Source organism: Monopterus albus, unplaced genomic scaffold (genome assembly GCF_001952655.1).
Source record: "Monopterus albus unplaced genomic scaffold, M_albus_1.0 scaffold6.1, whole genome shotgun sequence".
Lineage (NCBI taxonomy): Eukaryota > Metazoa > Chordata > Actinopteri > Synbranchiformes > Synbranchidae > Monopterus > Monopterus albus.
The window spans coordinates 3810466-3833182 of NW_018127886.1; the positions used below are offsets into that span (position 1 = coordinate 3810466).

Consider the following 22717-nt stretch of genomic DNA (forward strand, 5'->3'; position numbering starts at 1 on the left):
TCAGCAGGCGGGATTAAAAAGCCTAACGGGCCGTAGTTTGCCTATGCCTGTACTAGGTCATAGCTAGAGCGTTGCTACTGGGTAGGACTATGTGTATCAGAGAACTGCTGTAACCCTTTGACCTATTCATCAAGGAGCGCAAATACACACCTGTGTCCGTCAGGTGATCGTTGTGCTTGATGTGCATACATGGACAGGAATAAACATAGGTGCCTTGCAGGTGTGAAGCCTGTCTCACATATGGAATGGAAAACCTACACATACTGGTGTGTAACAAAGGCTGAGCGCTGTTTCCACAACTTTTACAGTGGGCGGGGTTGTGTCCAGGTGAGAGTGTAATCGTAAACACGACACAGGGTTGTGTTTATGTCTGATGGCTCAAGACTAAGGCAACTCACTCTGTCACATAAGGATCACAGCAACACAGAAGACTGCATTTAAAACCACTCTCTGCTTTTTGATATGAGTGGAAAATGTTGAATTGATTGCAGTATTTGCATTCATATTAGAAGAGACTGATACTTTTAGGGATTTTCAGAATTTATTTGTAGTTTAATCAAAATGATTTAGATCGTTTCTGTCAAGTGGTCATAGTTCCAGCCTAAAATATAACATATCATCAATCAACATATCATAGCAGGACCTCTGTATATTGCACACTTTTTACAATAGTAGTAGGCAACTAGTATTCGTATTAGTCAGTGTTGGATTTCATGAAATACATTCATGCATCCTGAACATGTTGTAAAAGCAACAGAAACTTTCCTTCAGTGAACAAACATGAAATCAGGTCTGTTTTAAAATGTTCATCTTCACTAGTGCTGGAATTAACCACGCTGTCTCTTTTGTTTCAGATCACTGGAGCTAAAGGTTGTATTGGAGAGAAAAGGATACCTTCGTTAAAAGTTACATCTTGAAGGAACTGAGTGAAACTTCCTGTGATCATCCGCAGAGTTCCAGCTAAAGTCTGCTGAGGTCAGGGTCTGCACAGCTCCACCTGCCATGACAGACACCGCCTCCTGAGTTGTGATACCCTACCACAGGGGAGGATGGGTGATGGGCCTGTGAAATTCAGCAGACTCTCTCCTCCGTATCCCATCCCCTCATGGAGCCCCCTGCTACACCAAGCCCCTCCTGGAACCCTTCTTTCTCTGGCTTTCCCACGTTTCCAGCCTCACAGCACCTGGCTAGCTCTAATGTGACCCCGGCCATTGCGAGCATTCAAGGTGGGGTAGATCTGAACCAGTCCTTGGCTCTGTGTGCTATGTTCATCATGGACATACTGGCAGTAGTGGGCAACTTGGCCGTCATGGTTGTCATCACTAAAACACCACAGCTGCACAAGTTTTCCTTCGTGTTCCACCTGTGTCTGGTGGATCTGCTGGCAGCACTGGTGTTGATGCCTCTGGGGATGCTGTCAGACCGAGTCCTGGGGTATGAGGTGCTGTGTCGAAGCTACCACTGCTTGAGTGTGTGTCTTGTGAGTGCTGCCATCCTCACCATCTGTGCCATCAATGTAGAGCGCTACTACTACATTGTCTATCCCATGCGTCATGAGGTGAAGATGACAGTGGGGGTGGCGGTGATGGTAGTGGTAGGAATCTGGATTAAAGCTGTTGTCATGTCACTGCTGCCTCTCCTGGGGTGGCTGCTCCAGGGGGACCATGGTCCGGGGACTCCTTCAGTCCTCATTCCTACTCAGAAACATTGTTCCCTCCACTGGATGGGAGGCAGGACAACACACCTGCTTTTTATGGTCTTCTTTGCATTCATCTATTTTCTGTGCCCATTGCTGATCATTCTGGTGGTCTACTGCAACATGTTCAAGTTGGCACGAGTAGCAGCCATGCAGCATGGTCCCCTTGTCAACTGGATGGACACGCCACGACAACGGTCCCAGTCCATCAGCAGTCACTCCACCATGGCAGCTAGCCTCAGAGAAACTGGTGCACGCAGCACCCCTCAGAGGACCTTCAGTGGTGGGAAGGCTGCGGTAGTCTTGGTGGCAGTGGGAGGACAGTTCCTCTGCTGCTGGCTGCCATCTTGCTCCTTCCATCTCTACTTGGCCATGGTGTCTGTCTCTCCTGCCTTGCTGGCCCAGGTGGAGGATGTGGTGACATGGATTGCCTATTTCTCCTTCACCTCCAACCCCTTCTTCTATGGCTACCTGAACCGACAGATTCGTGAAGAGCTGGGTTGCCACCTGGCTTGCCTTTTCAAACGGACTGGCCCCAGAGAAGGTGAGCAGCTGCCAAGCCATGAGGCCTCTATAGAGGAGAACTTCTTGCAGTTCCTTCAAGGCACTGGATGCAGCCTGGAACCATGCAACTCTCACAGCAGAGCCAGCCCAGAGGAGCCAGAGACTGAGGGCCTTCGGGAATCAGCTGTTCAGCAGAATACGACAGTCGACTTCCACATCCCAGGGCAGATCCTTGAGGAAACTTCAGAGTTTATACAACAGCTGAACAGTGAGCTGCATGGATCAGAGAATTGCTGCAAAACTGTACCTGAGCTGTAGTTGCCTCTCATGTCCTGTCTCTTTTGCCATCCAATAATCCACACAGACACTAAACCCTTGTTGTGTTAATCATAAAGAAGTGCTGAAAATCTGGGAGAACAAAGCTTCAGGGAAACAGTTTTCATGGATTATAGAAAACTGAAAAAGCCATAAAAGTATCCACCCAATTCACTCATTAAAATCTGAGTTCTCCATTAGATGCAAGGTGATAATGTACAGTATACAACTGGTCATAGGCCATAGTTAAATCATCATTAATACATTAAACATAGTGTATTTCCATCAGCATTTCCCTCCTTTGGGTTTATTTTTATTTTCATTTTTACAAATGTAATTCAATAGAAGTGTCAAGTATTCCCTTTTCTTCATTTTTAAGTCCATCTGAGCCCGTTGACTATCAAGTCACATTGACTCACTGATACAGCAGGTTCTCTACAAGCAAGCTGATATGTTATTAATGAATTAACAACTGTGGTAAAGGTTCAAGGATATTGTTCCTGTTGTTGCCAGTTTAGTGAGTAAAGGATGTGTTTTCATCCTGTATTTATTTGACTTGCACATCGCGTCATGCAACCAAGAAATTAATGTAAAATGTTATTTTTCCTCAGTAAAACAGACTGAATACACAGAGCCATTAAAAAATGTCTCAGTTTGAAATATTCACAGTGTTGAACAGGATCATTTCACAGCTGCTGCTGCCGGTATTTATAATAAACAGGCTGACACACCGGTGTATTTTTAGCTATTTTCCAGGAACATTATTATCATGTTTATTTTTTTCTTAGTCTTGTGATTATCACCTCCTCACTAAAATCATCTCACACTGGTAGACTTGTGATTTCACCCTCTTCCGCTCAAAGGAAACATTGTGACTGGTCTGATTTGTATGACAGTGTTAAGGATTTTGTAAAAAACATCATCTACAGCACATTAAAACTGCCAGGTTGTTGAAACGAATCTCGATGTGGATGGATTCAAACATGGCAACCAGTCCTCGTTACCCTGTGGTGTCGGTGTTATTTACAGGTAAGCACAAGAACAGTATCAGTGTCCTTGTGTTTGTGCTTTAAACAGCTGTGCTTGTTGTGACTACACAGCGCACAGGTGTGACAGTGCTTACGCTACACATGGCAAGCTTTGCCTGTGGTCTCACTGAACAAAAGTGGGAAGACACTGGTGATACTTTTGTTGTTCTCAGGTGGAATTGTTTGCAAAGTCACACAAGCAGTGACAAATGTTTCAAAGACAAATGCAAGGTACAGGTCTCTCTTACCAAACACTTCTTCTCTTTTTATATGTGGTCCCTTGCTGCATTCATCTATTTTTGGCTGCCTCGTACTGGACTGTTAGCATGATCACAAGACACAAGGGCAAACAAGGAAGGTTCACATTTTGCTGGGAGTCAGAACTAAAAAAGAACTCTTTGTCAGAGAGGAGGCATAATGTTCTTCATTTTCTTACAATATGACTTTGTTGCTGACTGTTTTTCTTTCCGGGTCATCTTGTTTTCCTATGTTAATATGTTTCTTTTGTGTCAAAAGATGGTGCAGTAATTTAGAAACACAAGACAAAATGATAATAATCCTTTGATATGTCCACCTTTTTAGTATTAAAACTACAAAATACTAAGTTGAAATATGTTAATACACAATTTTTAATAACAAAATAACATAACACTGCCTTGATGGTTTTACACCAGCACAAAACAGTGGTTCTAGTTCATCTGTGATTTTCCTCATTTTGCCTTATTGCTCATCTTCCCTTCATGGTACAATGTTTCACACAGGTCGGGGTCATGCAATAACCCTTATGTTCATCAACCTACCATTTACTCAGCTGCATTTCTGTTATGTTAACTGTAAACTTGTCCCAAGCAATCTGATTAAGCACATTAAACTCAGTTTCTACTACCATCTGTTGAAGATGAGGGTGGGAAAATAAACTGATCTGAAGGTGAAAGGTGGATGATGTTCCCAGCCTTGGTTGTCTTCATGCACATTATTAGCCACACAAATCATCAGCACAGTTGATGTCTTTGTGTTCTCTCTCTAACTCTTTTTGCACTGTTTGGATTCTTCATTATTAGGGTTTGTGTTTTTCTTTTGTTAAGATTTCCCTGTGTATTGACTACCCATCAGCTGGTTAAAGACACAGGACGAAGAAGTGGGTGTATTAAGGTTACTGCCTGTTTTAGTTACAGACAATATTGGATCAGTAATCGCATCTCTCACATGATCAGTCCTGTCAATCATTTCTTTTGTCTCCTGTCCTCAGCTGCCTCCTCATGTCTGCCTCATGTGTGTGTGGTGCAGGTGGGGATGTGGGCAGGTGGAGGTGGGGTGGGTGTGCAGTGTCACAGAGGTCAAATGAAACACCAAGGACAGGATGAAAGACAGGTGACATTTTAGGAAGGTTGGATGATGGAATTACTGTGAACAGCAAAGACCATTTATGTTTGGATTGTTTTGTTTACATTTTTACCATCAACAGCTGAAAATTGTCTCTGTATTTGGTATTTCTAGTTTATAATGCACATCTGAAGAGGTTCTGGAGGCAAAGTGTCAGATTTTGGCAGACTACCATCAACACAGCATCGTCCTCTGTTTTCTAATTGTCCTAATTTTCTTACTCTCTCCTATGCTGCTCTCCATTGGACAGAGTGACTCACAGCTTTCATGTTGAGCTGTGGCGGGAGCCTCCCACAGTGCAGCTCAAACAGCCTGACCTTTATGATAAGATACAACTTGCCCAGTGAAAGTGCTGAAGAAGAACAGATGGCACCATTTTGTCAGAGCCAGCGGATGCACAGCGCATAACGGAGAGCTATGATATTCTGAGACAGCTCCTGCAGCTCCCAGAACAGAAACCAAAAACAAATGTGAGCACAATGGCTGACTGCAGTGAAAATGTACCCTCGCTGGATACCAGATGAACTCACATGAATTTCTCACTTACTTCCAAGTCCTGACTTCTCTGAAATCAGCTGCTGCCTTGGAAACGGTCGCGGTGCCCTGATGACTGAAGAGCAGGAGACTGACGCTGTTCAGCCAAAAGGAGCAAATTTATACGTGGTTGCAAAAATCTATGGACTTCCAAAGGGAATTAATATAGCCACTTTTTTGTCACTATTAGCAAGGAAGGCAATTTTTAAAATTAGAGCTAGATTTCTAAATCTCCACCTCAGATATTTAAGTATTCTTTACTAATCTACATCAGTAATCTAGAGATTCTGTGGTCATAAAGTTCTGTAATCGATTTTTAAAAGTTCTTAATAAATATATTTTGGTTCAGAAGATATGCTTTCATGCAAAATGATTTCTCATAACTTTGCCCGTAATTACCTGCAAGTTCAATTTCCTCACAGTAATAACATGGAATTAAATTTAGAGTTGAAATGGTTAATCGGTTCGTCCGTCAGCAAATAATGATTCTGAAACTACTTTGATCAACTATTGAGATGGTAACCACTCTTTTTTTTTTATTACCGATGAATCTCCAGATTATTTTTTGTACTATAAATAGTCCAAAAAAACAAATATGTGACTGGAAAAAAAACCCAGAAAATCCTCACATTTTAGAAGCTGGAGCCAGAAAACTACTGAGCTGATTAATCAAGTATTATACTGATTAATTTTCTTTCAACTAATAGCTGACTAATCACTGCAACTTCGTCATTGACGAATTGTCATTTTTAAAGAAAACCTGCCAAAATATGTTACTTTACTTTGTTATATTTGATTATATTTGAAAATTTACAGATGATACCTTGGGCCCTGTGAAATTTTTATCAGCATTTTTACTATTTTCTGACACCTTGTAGACAAACAAGTAATCAGCAAATGGTGAAAATAATAGTTAGTTTCTGCTGTAGTTAAATTACTCTATGCTCATCCTCCTTTTAACCTGGATCAGAGTTTAGAGCCTGATATACTGACTAGATAAATCCAGACTGGGTGATTATAAGGTGGGATATCTCATAAAATCAACTGGATTTTTGCTAAATGTCATTGATTTTGTTCATGCTGCAGCATAGCATTATGATCCATTAAAGTTGTCCACCCACTAGACCCAATAAACAGGTTCGAGGTTTGAAATTATGGGTGACCAAGAGACAGCTGGGGCCAAAACCGTAAAACTAAGAAAATAAAAATCTGAATTTGACCTCTTGTAGCCTTGTCTGACAGTCATTTGTAATGCTGAGTGAAAGTTTATCAAACCCATACATGCAGTTCAAATATTAATCCCCTGAGGGCGCTCTCGCACCACACAAAACCCCTGTGACAAGCTGCACATAGAAGATCCATAGATTTGTATGTATGCGCACAGCTGACCCTGAACGGAAGAGAAAACTTGCAGATGTGACTTCAGCCTGTTTAAACCACAAGGCGTGGGGGGGGTGGGCATGTGTGCACTGCTTAAGATGCACACACAGGACTTGCATATGTGGTAGTTCGGACGTGACTACATTTCCCATCGGCACTATGGGGCGCATTAGTTTTCCTTTTCCAGCGCCGTTGTCTCTTTGCAGCTGGATCAGCTGGATGAAAACGCGACAGTGGAGCAGTATTCAGTTTTACGAGAGAACTCCGGTGATTTTATAGCATGTTATCTGAAAAGGTATGATTGAGTGCTTGATTTCTCAAACAAGTTTCTACATTAAGTATTTTTTTCCTTATTTAATTTGTGAGTCTATTTAAACTACGGATAAATTAGACGAAAATATTTTTGAAACATCTATTTGACGACTTTTTTCCGCTTAAACCCAGAACTGAATCACTTGCACAACCAGTAGCTGGGTGGCTGTGGGTTTGCAAACGAGCCTCCGGTGCCAACGCCTTTCCCCTCTCTCCGCTTCTCCCAGCCTGGGAAACTTTAGCTTTCGCCGACCTAAGAGCGTTTTCTTCCAACTCATGAACTGTTGAGACCACAATCCGGCATCAAGAAGTCGTCTGAAAGCAAAGATGGGCTGCACGATCAGCGCCGAGGACAAAGCTGCGGTGGAGAGGAGTAAAATGATTGATAAAAACCTGCGGGAAGACGGAATGAAATCCTCTAGAGAAGTGAAACTGCTTCTGCTCGGTATGATCTAGCTCTTTTAATGCACATAAACAGCTTTATTATGACCAGCCTATATAAGCTTTTAATTTTCATGCTGTCACTGCTGCCTTTACTTTATCTGACTCCGAACAAACCCTTTCCTGCTGCTGGCGGTTTTACGCAGATGTGGCTCGTCGTTTCTTCACTGACAGAACTTCCAGAAGTGAACCAGATGGTGGTGGTGAGAAGGCAGCAGCACGCCCTTTGCTGTCTCACTGCTTTGCTATTAGTTCTGACTTGTTGAAATGCAGGGAGTCCTTGTTCAGAGGTGACTAGTTGTTGACAGGAGTCGGCGCCTGTAACAGAGCACGTTGTGAGGCCTGCCATACTTCACTGACTACAAATAAAACGTTGCATCTGCAGGGACATGTTGACCCCTGTGTCTGTATTTACAGTATTGTTGTGGTATTTTTTAATTTCTTTCCACGTCATTTTTGTGCCTACATTAATAATACAAATCAATGAACAATTTCCATCAGGTCTAGTGATTTTGAGTTGTGTGTTGCCTTGATGTATAATTCCTCCTTGGCCCTATCTGTAGTCACTGGATTAAAGCTAGTGCAGTATCAGCAAAACAAAACTTAAGGTGCATGACAATGGTGACTTCTGGGTTCAGTGTCATGACCTCTCATACTTATGTCCAGACTTTAGCATCCACTCATGACAACTGCTGACTGTCTGTTGTGGTACTGACACTCCAGGTGTGGACTGCACAGATGTGCCAGGGGAATTAAATACCCCCAGACCAACAGCACTAAACATTGTTATCCTCCCCACACATTAGCAGAAACCTTTCTCAGAGGGTAAATTCCCTGCAGCTGGCAATGATACTGATGAGAGCAGTGACCGTGTACCAAAGCTGTTCGCAGACCATAGAAGTCAGGTGATAATTCATTGTTTCAGTCAGTGTTAATATAAAAAAACCTAAATAAATAAACAGTCAGTAACTGCTTGCCCTCGGCGGCTGTGGCTTAGGAGGTAGAGCAGGTCGTTGAACCTCCGGTTGCTCCCGGTAATATCAAAGGTGTGTGAGTGTTTGGGAGTGTGACTAGGTGAATGGGTAAACAGTGTGAAAGAGCTCTGAGTGTGCTGCAATGCATAGAAAAGCACTATACAAGTATAAGACCATTTACATTAGCTAAATCTACAGTCAAGTATAAAAAGGTGGAAATAACCATAAAATAATATTAGCAGCTTGTGCAGCATCAGCCACTGTATCTGCTACTTCTAGCCTACAGTACATGATTGCACCGATTCACTGCTGTAATGCAATGCTCTTGACCGTTTTGGCTGACACATTTTTTTCCACATGAAATGTTGTGCAATACACTTAACGACTCACATCATTAAAATGATAAATTGAAGACACTCAGACATCTGGTGCTATTGAAACACCAACTTTTAAGAGACAGCGTTGAAAATAAATTGACCAGAACCTTTGTTCTGTGTGTTCATTTATCATTTGGGTGTTTTTAGGTTTTCATGTAATATCACCTTTTATCATCTGATTAGAAACGGCCTGAAACGTGTTGCCAAAATAAATAAGAGTAGCAAGTATTTAATTAAATAGATGACCAACTGAGTATAGATACAGCTATTAGGTTAGTCGCTGAAATCAATTTATTCATTTATACAGGCCAATTTGGTGAAGACATACTGCTATGATGGCACACAACGTGTCGCACACTGGGCCGTGCTTCAACAGGTTGCATCATTTGGAAAGTGTTTATTACTCCTAATGTCATGATGACAAACAGACGCATTAAATTGGAAAGGACTGAGGAGCATTATCTACCTGATAATACACTATGATCTCATACAGAGGGACAAGTACAGTGTTGGGTGAGCTCCTGAAATAATGTTTTTACATCGTAGAAACACAGAATTGGGAGATTTAAATATATGCTTCAGTTGAAATCCCACTTAACTGATTTATGTCTCAGCAGTAATCACAATAAGAGAAACCATGCTCCAGATATGTGATAGTTTATTTTGTTCTTTTATTGTTTTCCTGCTTTTCCCCTGTGTTATTTGTGTTCTGGATCACATTCCTCATAATAAACACATTATTCAAACAGTCAGTGGCAGAATTCCCATCAGATGGTTTTCAGTGATTTTTCTTCTACCTTGATCTGGGAGATATTAAAGAACAAAGAACAAAACTTTGCCAGTAAATCTACTTTCATAGCCACAAGTATTCACAATCGTGCAGTGAATTTAAACAAACCAGTGCCACTGTTTTGTTGGTAGATTGCAGTGGGATTACATTGCTTTGCTGTGTAGAGGATACGCGGTTTTTGGTAGTTGAGCCCTGAGAGTAATGACAGAAGCAAAACCTGAGCTAGATTTCACTTGAAGCCACATAGATGTTGTTGTGACAGAACAGCGAGGATACAGATGAATCCCACCAGTCACTAACTGATCTGTGGGGCTTAACTTAAGGACAGTCATGCGTGCTGGTGCAAAATTACAATGCAGGCTCATTGTATGGTAGCATTCATTTTCAAGTTCGGACCACAGAGTTAAGGGGGGAAGCATTTTTATCCAGGCAGTGCCCTCCACTCCCTGAGTTATACATGAAAACAAAGAGGAGTTTGGCTGTTATTCTTTATATAAAACCACAAAGAGAGCTAGCACACCCTTCCAATAAAAATGTTCTCCAGTTTGACCACAGTGATTTATAAAATAAAATCTGCATCTCAGATTCTTGTTTAATGAGTCTTGGTTTGGAGTCCTGCTGGAGCATGGGTCTGGGCGACTCTGTGAATGCCTGTGTAATGCTGGTTTGTGAACTAGCAGCTGGCCACGATTGATCATCAGCCAAAAACTGCCATGAATGAAAGAACTGGTGACGGGATTGAGGAGATAGAGCAACACAAATAGTCTGTGTCAGCATGAGTAAATCTTTTTTTGCTGGTGACAGCTTAACCAAAGGATTAATTGATTTAATGTTTGTTGGCTGATCATCTGAACACGTTACTGTACTTTAAGCCTACTTGGTAAAATTCATTTGCTAAGGATTCCTGACTGGCTGTGGGAATGTTTCTTGCTACCTTTTGGGGAATCAGCAATATTAAAAAAACATATATCCTTATTTTGAAATACTCTTCCATTAAGACTTGTTCCTGGCTGCTTCAAAAAACAAGCAGGAATCCATATTTCAAATTCTATGTCTTCATCCTGTGTTGCTGATAATTACTGTGACTATATTAATCAAAAGGCATCTTTACTGCCAGTGTAAACTCACCCCTGATGTTTATGGAAATAATTTTTCACCAGTTGTCTGCATTTGACAACTCATGTTTCATGTACACACATGCATTCCAGCCTCTTTAATTAAACTTCAGCTATGAAAAATGGCTGACTTTGAGGTGAGGGAATGGGTGTCATAGGGCCAAAGCACCAGTTTGCCAGATCCCAGCTGTGAATCAGCCATGTACAGTATGCTGTTATCCATCACTTGATCGGGATGGCACGGCAAATTGGTCATGGTGCCAAGTTGTTCCAGAGGTCAGCTATGGTACTGCAGCCCAAAAAGCGTTTTTCTCAGAGCCACTATTAGTCTGTATGCGTGATAAACAAGGTTATTAAACATTGAAGACTAAAATGAATAGGCTGACATTTTGGGAAGCATGCCTATTAGCTTTGTTGAAGTCAGTTAGATCAGAAGATTGATATCATCTCTTTAGTGTCTTGAAACAAGGGGGAAGCAGCTAGCCTGGCTTTGCCCAGAGAAACCAAAACTCTACCTGCCAGCTTCTCTAAATCCAACAAATTAACAATTAAACAATCTAGATTTCCTATTTATTAGTGAGTCTTATAGCTGCTGGTAGGCATATTTTTTAACTCTTGTACAGAGACAGGTTATCTATTTCCCCTTGATGCCATTCATTATGCTAAGCTAAGCTAACCACCTGCTGGATCCATCTTCTTATTAAACGGACAGATAAAAAACTGATATCAGTCTTTAATGTAAATCTTGGCAAGTGAAATATATTTCCTTAGATGGGCAGGATGAGAGAAGACTTTGGTGTTTGCACTGAAATGAATGGGTGGCATCTTTGGCTATGCTCTTGTAATATATCAGTGTAGAGCTGAAACTGTTAATTGATTATGTGATTAACAGAAAATTAGTCAGCAACAGATCATTCAGATCAATGAAGAGACAGAATGTTAACCTGAAGGTTGGCTTTATTCTTCTTATGTCATGCAGATCTACAGGTAGCAAGTATTCACACGTTTTAGTGAGATGATGAATCTGAAAAAGTGTGTTTTCTGGTATTTGTATTTCTGTGCTGGGTGACAACTGTATTTTATGATGGCAAGATTAAAATATAGAGAAGGGTTGAATATAAAACAAATATAAAAAAAAGACTATATTGACAGATATTATTTGGATTATAAAACAAGTTGGTGTTTGCATTTCTGAGGGTGGGGGTGCTTGCTGCACAGGCTCTGTGAGTGATGTTTTTATAATCCATATGCTCTCTAATACCCTGAACAACATCATATTTGGGATTGTCTCTCCAGTGGAAAAAGTCTAGCTCAGCCAGAAATGTAGCGTCTGTTTCCTGTTTGGCTGATGTTGTAGAAATACTGTAAAGGTTCCTCATGAGAAACGATGTTCCTACTTATCGTTATTATTTGTATAATAGAGGCTTTGTAAGGCTTTAACAATGAGTCATTCCAGTTAGTTCGTCATTTGTCAAAAATCACAAGCTCACTCTTTTCCTTGAGGCCTTCTGCTTTCTGCACGGTATGGTTTATACAGTGTAGGGTAAGCAGTTAGTGTCTGATTCTTCCATTTGACACCAGTGGCTGTGTCTTTTTATAGCCAACTACAAATAGTTTTGATTCTTAAGGCAGATTTAATGTGCTTATACCCAAGCCACTGCCTTTTACATCAGATAGGTCAACACTGCAGCGTGCAAAAGAAGTACTTCATATCTGTATACACTCCCTCAGGTTCCGCTTAAATGTTTGTCATTGAAATTAATCACTTGTGTGTCTTGGTGTACACTTACTACACACTGTATGGCGTGATTAAATGAGATCAAATTAAGTCATTTTTGACATGCGAGAGGAGTCTGAAACTGTGAGAAAATATATGACACTGTTTTTGAGGGTGCTGTCATTACTAGTACCACATGTTGCTTCATGTATTTCTTCTTCTTCTTTTTCAGGTGCTGGGGAATCTGGGAAAAGCACAATTGTAAAGCAGATGAAGTAAGATACGGCTTGTAACACTGTCCTGATAACAGTGCACATGACGATATAATATATCAAACTCTTACATCCTGTAGGATGCTATTTTTGTATTTTGTTGACAAGCTCACTCCCTCCTTCCCAGCTTCAGCTGCAACCTTATTGTTAAAGGTTAATAGTGTTGGGAGTGCTGTGTTCATCTTAGTGGAAATGTTGTAGAAGCAGTCGTATTTTGCTGTGCTCAGGCAGAGGAAGAAGCACCTTTTTTCAAAACATGTTAAACAATGGCCACAAAGGCCAGTCATAGCCTGGCAGAACCTGAATAGATTTTCCTGGTTCCCACATTAGGCATGCTGCATGCTTATTGAAGCTCAAATACCAACAATAGTGACAGTGTTGCATGATTTTTTAAAATCTGTAATTTGTCTTACTGTTATCGAAACCATTGTTCACACTGTCAAATATTTACCTGGACTCTGAAAGCCTATTTGGATTTTGTGTTTGTGTCAGAATCATTCATGACGATGGCTACTCAGAAGACGAGTGCAAGCAGTACAAAGTGGTAGTGTACAGCAACACCATCCAGTCCATCATGGCCATCATCAGGGCAATGGGCCGGTTAAAGATAGATTTTGGGGATCCTACACGGGCGGTAAGATAGTTACACTCAGTCTATTGTATATTAAGCTGCATCCTCCTTCATGATGTGAAGCAACACAGGAACAATGTTTTTATTGTCTTTGGTGCCAGGATGATGCCCGTCAGCTATTTGTCCTGGCAAGCTCAGCGGAGGAAGGGGTCATGTCAGCAGAGCTGGCTGGTGTGATGCAAAGGCTGTGGAACGATGGTGGAGTTCAGACATGCTTCAATCGATCACGAGAGTATCAGCTTAATGACTCTGCTGCATAGTAAGGGCCTACTTCTCTACATACGGATGCCCACAGACCAGTTGCTAACTACAAAGTTGTTTGTGGTTGCACAAAATCTAATAAGAAGCCTTAAGTGATGTCACTTGAGTCAACATCAGTTGGGAATAAAGCATAGGGTGAATAGAAAAATGAGCTACATGTCATTAGTTCCTGCCACTTTGCAAAAGTGAAGCCAAAATATCAGCACTACAGGGGTGGCCATATTGCTTTTGTGATGCATTTTAAAACCAGATTCTGCACAAAAGTGACCAGAGATGGAGCCGCAGTATCAGTCCACCAATCATAGCTGTCAAATCATCTGAAATACATTTATCTCATCAAAAACAAAGTTATCAGAAAAATGACCTCGTGTACAGAAAACAGTGTGACCTACCTAAAATTTAGTATTTCATTTGTGCTTTAAATTTTGTCCCACCTGCTAACATGGAGGGATGGAGGGGCCAGGGTTTATGACCTATACTGCAACCAGCCATCTGGGGGTGACTGACTGGTGGCTTTACAGTACTTCTGGGAGCTGTCATACCATTATATACAGTCTATAGGAATCAAGACTAGTTTGAAAATGAAAAAACCTGGGGATGTGGAGTTAGAAAGAAACGCGTTTATCTGACCTCTGTAGAGATTTCCTCATTTCACTGAAGCTAGCGGCTCCAGACTACATTATATACTACTAGCATAACACACCTGTGGGTAATGCAGACACCGCATTCTGGCAAAAAAGAACAATGCTCTCCCAATTTGATTTTTGTTTTGTTTTGCTTTGTGCACCTTGAGTCACATCATGTTGTAGGAATGCAATGCTAAATCAGTGGAATAGCCTACTGTTAATAGGTTTAGCAATCTCTGAGTGTCATTTTCTTGATACTACACAGCTAATTAACACTTTCTAAAAAGTCCAGATGGAAGCGAAACTGCTTCTACAATGATGTTTGAAAGTGCAACACTTAGCTTCAAGCCATTACTCTTAAATTAGCATTAGTCATTTCTTATATAATCATGTTTTCTTCAAGGATGGTGACAAATTTGAATCAGTTTTTCTCCTCTGTGTCTGCATTATTTCACCTAGAACAAAAAGGGAGGCAAGATATGTCTTGTTCTTCACAATGCAGTGTCAGCTTGTGTAACAGCTTGCATTCCTAAAAAGGAGAAACATGAGGGAGAACTGGAAACAGCTTCTGCTTATTTATAACTGTAATATACTATAAATGTCACTATATTTGACAAAATGCTTTGAGTTTGTTATGACAGTCAACACTAAATGAAAACATTTGATAAGGTTAAGTGAAAAATTAAAACAAAGTGATTAAAGCTATATATTATATAGTCCAGTCTTGAGTTACCACTGGATAAAGTGCAAGGTTTTTTCTTTCTGTAGCAACTATATCACATTCACACCTGAAAGAAACTGCTATGGCTTTTGGTGTACTTTGTCCATAAAGAAGAGGGACGGTGGGGTTAGTCTGTTTTCCCTCAATCCACAAGAACAAGTGTTTATCATCCACCAAAATATGAGCCCATATTTAGTATCATTCTGAGGAGCCCTCGGATGCCTGTCTGGCCTGTCTGCAGAACAAGTCCCCCACTTCATCAGACATATGTGTCCAAGAAAAATGTCGTTGTCTTTCATTATTTTGTCTTTTTTTTTTTTTTTACTAAAAGTCCAGAAGGTGTTTGGATAATTTTACCTATCTCCATTACAGATACTAGTTTGTGTTATCTGCAAGTTGTATTGCAGTGTGTGCCCTGATGTTATCTTCATACCTTTTCTGTCTCTCAGCTACCTGAGTGACTTGGAACGGCTCTGCCAGCCGAACTACGTCCCAACTCAGCAGGATGTATTGCGTACACGTGTGAAGACCACTGGCATCGTGGAAACTCACTTCACCTTCAAAAATCTCTATTTCAAGTTAGTAATTTATGTGCTCAGGAAAGGTGGGCTGTTTGTGGTATTAAAAATAATGTAATAGGCTTTACAGGCAGTTAGGGCCTGAACTGGTTCACTGTATTGGTCAGTATTTAGAGTAGATGTCCTCACTGTAGACTTAACACAGTGATTCCCAAGACTTTTCTCCAGTCTTTACTGTTTGTTTTGTTCTTTTGAAATACTGGATAGTGTTACTGTACCTCATTAAGTGCACGGTGTGGTGAGAGGGTGCAAAAGTATTGAGGGGTCACATAAAAAGTTTTGAATCATTATATAACATAAACGCTTACTTTTATCAATGTTGAAAAGGATTTGGTTACCATTGCTGTTAACAGCTGATCATTACAGTTGTAGACTAAATATATTAACCCTCTCAGTTCTCTTCATACTGTATATTGTGTCCATATCCATGCTGGGATCAAATCTAGACAATATTCCTGTTATCTTATTGAATATATTTGCAGTGTTTCTGACTGGTGCGATTGCATTTTGGTCATGTTGCAGTATAAATCCTGATTACCAAACCTCTTTTAAAACTCACCAGTGCTGCTTACCAGCATTCAACTTAATATGACTCACCCTTGTGGCAGTTGATGTAATTATATTGCTTCAGTCATTTTACATTATTTTGTAAGGCTCATGTGCTTATAAATATTGGTAAAACATTAACTCTAATAACCTCCTTGGGCTTCCTTTATAATCCCATAAAACAAGCTCATGACCTGGAAATGTGTAATCGCTGAAATGGTGTTGAAGCACACAGTGTTCTTTCATTTCATTTCTGTGTCAGTTAAACAGCTCACTATAGTCAGTTTGCATTTTCAGGTGGAAACAGAGGCAGCAGAGACAAACATGAGATTACAGTGTGTTTATGGTTGTGCTCTGGATTTAAGAGGGTGTTCATCCTCGTAAAACACTAACATGGAAATTACATGAAAATTAAAATGAGTACATTTATTTATGCAGTTGCTGTGTCTCGGTGTGTGTCCTCAGGATGTTTGATGTCGGGGGTCAGCGCTCAGAGAGGAAGAAATGGATTCACTGTTTCGAGGGAGTCACTGCTATCATTTTCTGTGTAGCGCTCAGTGACTACGACTTGGTCTTGGCTGAGGATGAGGAGATGGTAAATGATGCTCCACTGTGGCTTTGTATATGAAGCTGATACTGAATTCTGTTTATTGAAACGCACTGAGATTGGCACACAGCAGAAGAATGGCAGGTGTTAACAACAACAGTAATGATGACCCTGCTCTATTAAAGTGCCACAGTAGACCATAGCAGTGGTCTGAATTTCAATATATTTCCCCATCCCTACTAAACAGCACTGTGCTTGTCAGGTTTTGCAGTGCACCAAGACCCTGACACCAAAGCAGCAGAAATAGAATTCATCTATCTATAATTTGATTACTTACATCTGTGGATTTCCAACTGTGAAAATGCCAAAATGTCTGCTGTGAAAAAGGTGTGTTATATGTAAAGTCACATCTGCTTTTCCTCAGAATCGGATGCATGAGAGCATGAAGCTTTTTGACTCTATCTGCAACAACAAGTGGTTCACACTCACCTCCATCATCCTCTTCCTCAACAAGAAGGACTTGTTTGAAGAGAAGATCGAGAGGAGTCTGCTCACTATCTGCTACCCTGAATACTCTGGTGAGACAGACTTCCATTTTAAAATTTTTAAAGTTTTATGTGGCCGGCTTTAATGTAGTTGCTTCTGGAGTGTTTTGATCAGAGGAAATTATTTATTTTTTTATCTGATCTTTCTGAGCATTGGCTTTCTGGTAGTGTGTTATCATGCTTTTGATTTACGTTACATAGGATTTAGTCTCTGCAGCAGAAGACAGTTTTGAGGTTGTGGTGTAAGTTGAATAAGTTTTAGATATAAAACCTCCCTTTATTGTGTGCATGCTAGTGACAGTTTTACCCACTGGACCAAGGCTTTGTGTTTTCCTGTAGCTGTTTTATGACATGTGAACTTCATTATGCACTAAAATGTCTGCAGTACTAAAATAGTCTTCATGTCTATGATGGATGTATGTCTATTCATAAATCTGCACACACACACACACACACACACAGAGAACTGAACTAGGTGTTCCCCTAGGTGTTTTTTTTACACTTTTGATTTTTAAAAAAAGGCAGTAAGTGTCTCAAAGTAAAAAGAACAAAATCCTGCATTAACAAAAAACAAACAAACCTATTTATAAATGTGCACAACCAAGATGTGATTCACTGGCAGAAAACATTTGCTTTTATAAGGCCTGTTGTTCATTTGTAGCAGCAGATTAACCTACTACATTTAACTTTGTTTCACTTAGTGTGTTTAACCCAAAATGGAATAAGTAAAATTGTTTTGTGAATTTTGTGTTTTTACTGTAGGTGGGCAGTCATATGAAGAGGCAGCAGCTTATATCCAGTGTCAGTTTGAAGACTTAAATAAACGAAAGGACATCAAGGAGATCTACACTCACTTTACTTGTGCCACAGACACCAAGAATGTGCAGTTTGTGTTTGATGCAGTCACCGATGTCATCATCAAGATCAACCTGAGGGAGATCGGGCTCTACTAAAGCTCCAGGCACTGCAGGTCAGCACACTGACGGTTATATCAGAGAACTGAAGAGATGTAGTAACATGGTGTTGTTGTTAAAGCTAAAAGTTCAAAATGTTAGACTGTTGCATCATCACAGAGATAAGAGTCGAGTGTCTTAAGTGGTTTACTGTCAGTGATCCAGAGTGCGCGTACGTGATGATGCCTTAAAATAACAGTATGATATTGCAGGGTAGTTTTGTAATATTGATATGATAACATATGGAAACACACTTTGTTATTAACTGCAGCAACAGACAAACTGATAGACTATCTAAAATTGATTAGACCTTGATTCTACCACATCTATACTACCACAGTTGTTCCTTTTTTGGAACAAAATCCTCAGCAACACAGCTATGTTCAGCCATGACTGTTTGTGCTGTGTTTGTCATGATATGACAGATTTATTTTACATTAAAAATTGTATTGATCACCATCATTTATATCACAAGGCACACCCCTACTCTAGTATGAAATAGCTCAGTGACTGTTGGAATAATTGAAGTGAAATTTGGTCAAGTCAAGGCCCATAGAAAACCAGTCCTATTGACTTTGGTTATCACCTGACTTTTCATGCAACATCACCAATGTGTTAACTTTGCCTCAGTTTATGACAGGATACCTCAGAAACTTTGTAACTGCACATTTACTGGTCAAATTATTGGTTCTGATTTTCTCAAAACTTTAGAACTATAAAGTTAAAATGCAGATTACATAAACTGATAGGTGGTAAAATATTACAACTAAACACAATCTACATTCATATAAGATGAAAAACTGGCAGGTTGGCCAAACCATAAGGGTCAGAACAAAATCACATCAAATTAATAATCAATTCCATGAAGACTGTGTAAAATAGCCGAAAGCAAACGGAAAGGCTAGTAAGTAGACATTGAGTCGGGATGATTATTTTATTGAAATACTAGGCTATTTCCAAGGTAGAAACTTTGATGCATAAGCTACAGTAGGCCTGTATAACCTTTAGCTAAATCAAGCAAAATAGAATGCTTTTATTGTGTGAATAAAGATGGCCGTAAATAGTTTTAAAGGAAAATGTATTTTTTGTTAGCAAGCGAACATGCGCAGCACAACTTTATATGCCAAACATTAGCATATTAAGGGATGGGAGTTTTAGCACGTTAACGTTAGCATGCAAATATCTAACGCTAATGGTACAGGTGAAACAGGTGTGACGTTAGTTATATTTCCATGCTAACTGCGTGCATGAACGCATTAACACGCATTTGCATTCAGCTCAAAGCCAAGATAAAAATAACACCACAGTTCTGACACTGTGGAGCTGGGCCTAGCGAAATGAGTATGAAAGTGGCTACTGTAAGACTAGCTGTTTCACTTTTACCCTGGAAGTGAAAAGAAACTAGAAAAGCAGTTTTCCCATTAGATTTTTTTCCCCCAGCTGCAGGTGCATAATGGAAATGTTTGTAGAATGACTTTGTTTTTAGATGTATTTCATGATTTGTCATTCCAATTACATTTTAAGGGCATCATGACAGGTTAATGATTTTCCTTTTCCCTGCAGGTGCCAGGAGAGGATTCAGGACCTTGTTGCCACTATGCCTTGTCTGCAGAAGGTGAATTGGAAAGTAGATGTTACTAAGGACTGCGCTGGTGGCTGTGCTGCGAGCAGAACCTAAATTCCATAATTTGGGAACTTGATGCTATGATTACTTTTGTCTTAATAGATGTTACAATGCAGAGCATATGGGAAGGAAGTGACAAGTTGAGGAGGCTTGCAGAATTGTCACTGTGAGTTCATGTGGAGTCCTATCATATTTAAGATATTTGCATCACAGAGGGTCTGACACAGAAAGCCCCTTCTCATACCTGTGACACATTTATGGTTTGTCTCACCAGAACCTTTTTTGGACCCCCTGTTTCTAAAATTCGCTGCTGCATTTCACAGTTTCACAGCTGATATGTAAAATTCCTTTTCTTTTTAATGTTGCACCCTCGCTTAGCTGCAAATCTGTATCACATAGCTTTTATTGAATATTTGCCTTTGGTATATTTTAATTATATATAGTGTTTCCATTTTTGAATGTGTGAATGCCATAACTTATGTATGATAAGGCATCTTGTGTGAGTAGTTTTAATGTATATAATGTAATGTTGGGTCTGGGATTAGTTAGCATGAGTAATGAGATCGGTAGCAATATTGCTGTCTACATAGTTACTTTAATGTCAACTAGACCACATTGTATTCAATTTTTTTTTTTATACTTGAGACACATCACTGCATATCAGTTTTAATACATGCCTAATATTCATTCAGTTGAGGCCAATATACAGTTTATTCTTTTTTTTTTAATGAAGAAATATCAACACAACACAGTATTTGGAATAGATCGGTATAACCAGAGGCTGTTCTCTGGTTGTCGCCCTCACAATTCTGATGAAGAAGTGGCTGATACTCATTTTTTTAGTTTATGAGGTGTACCTAGGTAAAAATTAATGCAGTCTAATATAACAATGTCGAGTTTTTGTTGAAGTTGTTTAGAGAGGTTCAGCTGTTTGATCATTTTGGAGGCTAAAGTTTGTGGTACTGTTGAAAGGCATTGCATCATAATAGCTGTGGCTACATGGACAATATTTTTTCGTTCATGTTCTTAAATCTTACTAAGCTTACTATGACCTGGATGACTGAGAATCTGCACGGACAAATTAGAATATAACTTTTTTACATGCACAAAGTGGTTGTGGGTACTGGTGTTTAACTAATTTTACATTATTGGGAATTTTTACGCTCTTAGTTGTTCCAAAAATGTTTGCTGGCTGTTCATTTTAATTAGTTAATATTAGCTAGCAACACAGCTATTCTGTCATGTAATGTTACCCCCATAGGGGGCAAACATGCACAGAAAGGTTATATTTAATCCAACGAGAGAACTGTTTGGATCAAATGTTTATATGGCTAATATTTTTCTACTGAACTGATTATCAAAGTTTTACACCACCCCTCTCATCCCCATCAGAAGTTCTTTTCAGGTGGTTACAGATTGAGGTGGTTACATGATGCATTTTTATTCTACAGCAGAATCAGTATCTGCTTTATTGGCCAGGTGTGTCGGACACATGAGGAATTTGACTCTGGTACATCGGCTCTCAATGTGCATGTACATATCCCCATGCAAGGGGCAAGTAAATGGTAAACCAACATAAGGCTAATATAGCAAACTAAGCAGTAAAACCAGGCAGTAAACAATGCAGACAGCGATGCAGCACAAACTACTTTATGCAAAATGATCATATAGTTCTCTCTAAAACCTCTCTAAAACAGTGCCAACAAAAACTGAACATTGCCACCTTCATAAAGGCAGTATTTATTGTGGGACTGTTATATTAGCCTGTATTAGTTCTAGCTAGGCATAACCTAAGTAACTCCCAACTAGAGCACAGTTCAGGGTAGAGAAGTCTTGTTCTGCACAGAGATGTCCTGGTAGCCAGCTTTCCTGAAGTTTAAGAATTTATTGCTCACTTTAAGTTTATGCAGTTGTATTTTGTCATTATAACAATTAAATGATGGCACAAAGCTGCATGACCCTTTTCTGTTTTAAAAGAAAATAATTCCCATATCTTATCACAAGCAACACCAACCATTTTATTCACTGTGAAGCTTTATAAAGGCCTAGTCTTACGTTAACAGTGCAGGGAATCGAGGCCAAGCAAGTCGGAAACAGTACTTTTAGTCTCTGACACATCTGGATGATTGAGCTGAGGACCTGGTGTGTTCCATCTGCTACACATAGCGCAGCTCACCCATGTGTCTTAATTTTCTTATCTTGTATATAAAGTACTCTGGCACTCCATGCAAGTTTCTTAATGACATGAGTGACCACAAAATAAATTCAAACTAAAATCAATCTGCAAGTCAACATGAGAGCATGCAAGGACAGATGCTTATCTTACCAAAATCAACAGGTATAGTACATTAGTCACTCTTAATACTTTGAATTCTTTAGATTGTAGCAGTTATTCCCAAATTCATTAGTTCTTACTGAACATATAGGTCTTTAAATATAGCTCACAACTGTATATTATTTTTATTTTTGAAAAAGGTGGCTGGGTAAAAAAAAATCTCAAAACAGCACGATAATGTAGTTTCTAGTTTTTTACTCCAATAAGAGTACAAAGTGCATTTTGTTGGAGTTTTTTTTTTTTTTTTTTACAGTTGTGGTTTTGGTGAGCTAGTATTTACAGCTAGGCCAGTGTATGTGGGATTGAGTCAATTAACTCCAGTGCCCATGTTTGTTGGGAAAAAGCCAGTTGAAAGATTGAGGATCAGTGATGTGTTTCTAATAGCTTTTGGACAACAGTGGAGCTCTCTGGCCCAGAAGAACAAGAAAAACAGGCTTTTTCTATACAGGTAGTAGTATAGAAAATCTTGTCGATTTTTCTCTTTTCATGGAAGATGTTGGCAAGCAAAGGTA

General features: G+C 39.8%; 2 protein-coding genes across 3 annotated transcripts in view; both read left to right on the forward strand.

Moving 5' to 3' along the window:
• gpr61 (G protein-coupled receptor 61) overlaps positions 1–4052 on the forward strand; it is a 5763-nt gene extending 1711 nt beyond the window's left edge. Inside the window, exon 2 of the mRNA XM_020619381.1 lies at positions 855–4052. Coding sequence (XP_020475037.1) covers positions 1106–2518 — 1413 coding nt within the window. The 5' untranslated portion in view covers positions 855–1105 and the 3' untranslated portion in view covers positions 2519–4052. The remainder of the gene's footprint in view (positions 1–854) is intronic.
• Positions 4053–6993: 2941 nt separating this feature from the next.
• On the forward strand, positions 6994–21375 carry gnai3 (guanine nucleotide binding protein (G protein), alpha inhibiting activity polypeptide 3). Of its 2 annotated transcripts, none has more exons than XM_020620168.1 (10): positions 6994–7135; positions 7285–7597; positions 12799–12841; positions 13331–13472; positions 13571–13728; positions 15527–15655; positions 16667–16796; positions 17173–17326; positions 18056–18263; positions 19810–21375. In XM_020620168.1, exons 2-9 carry the CDS (start codon positions 7480–7482, stop codon positions 18244–18246), a joined length of 1065 nt encoding a protein of 354 aa, XP_020475824.1. In that variant the 5' UTR covers positions 6994–7135; positions 7285–7479; the 3' UTR covers positions 18247–18263; positions 19810–21375. The 2 variants fall into 2 exon arrangements, with proteins under 2 accessions (XP_020475824.1, XP_020475831.1); XM_020620175.1 differs by having other exon boundaries at positions 7380–7597.
• Positions 21376–22717: the final 1342 nt, after the last annotated feature.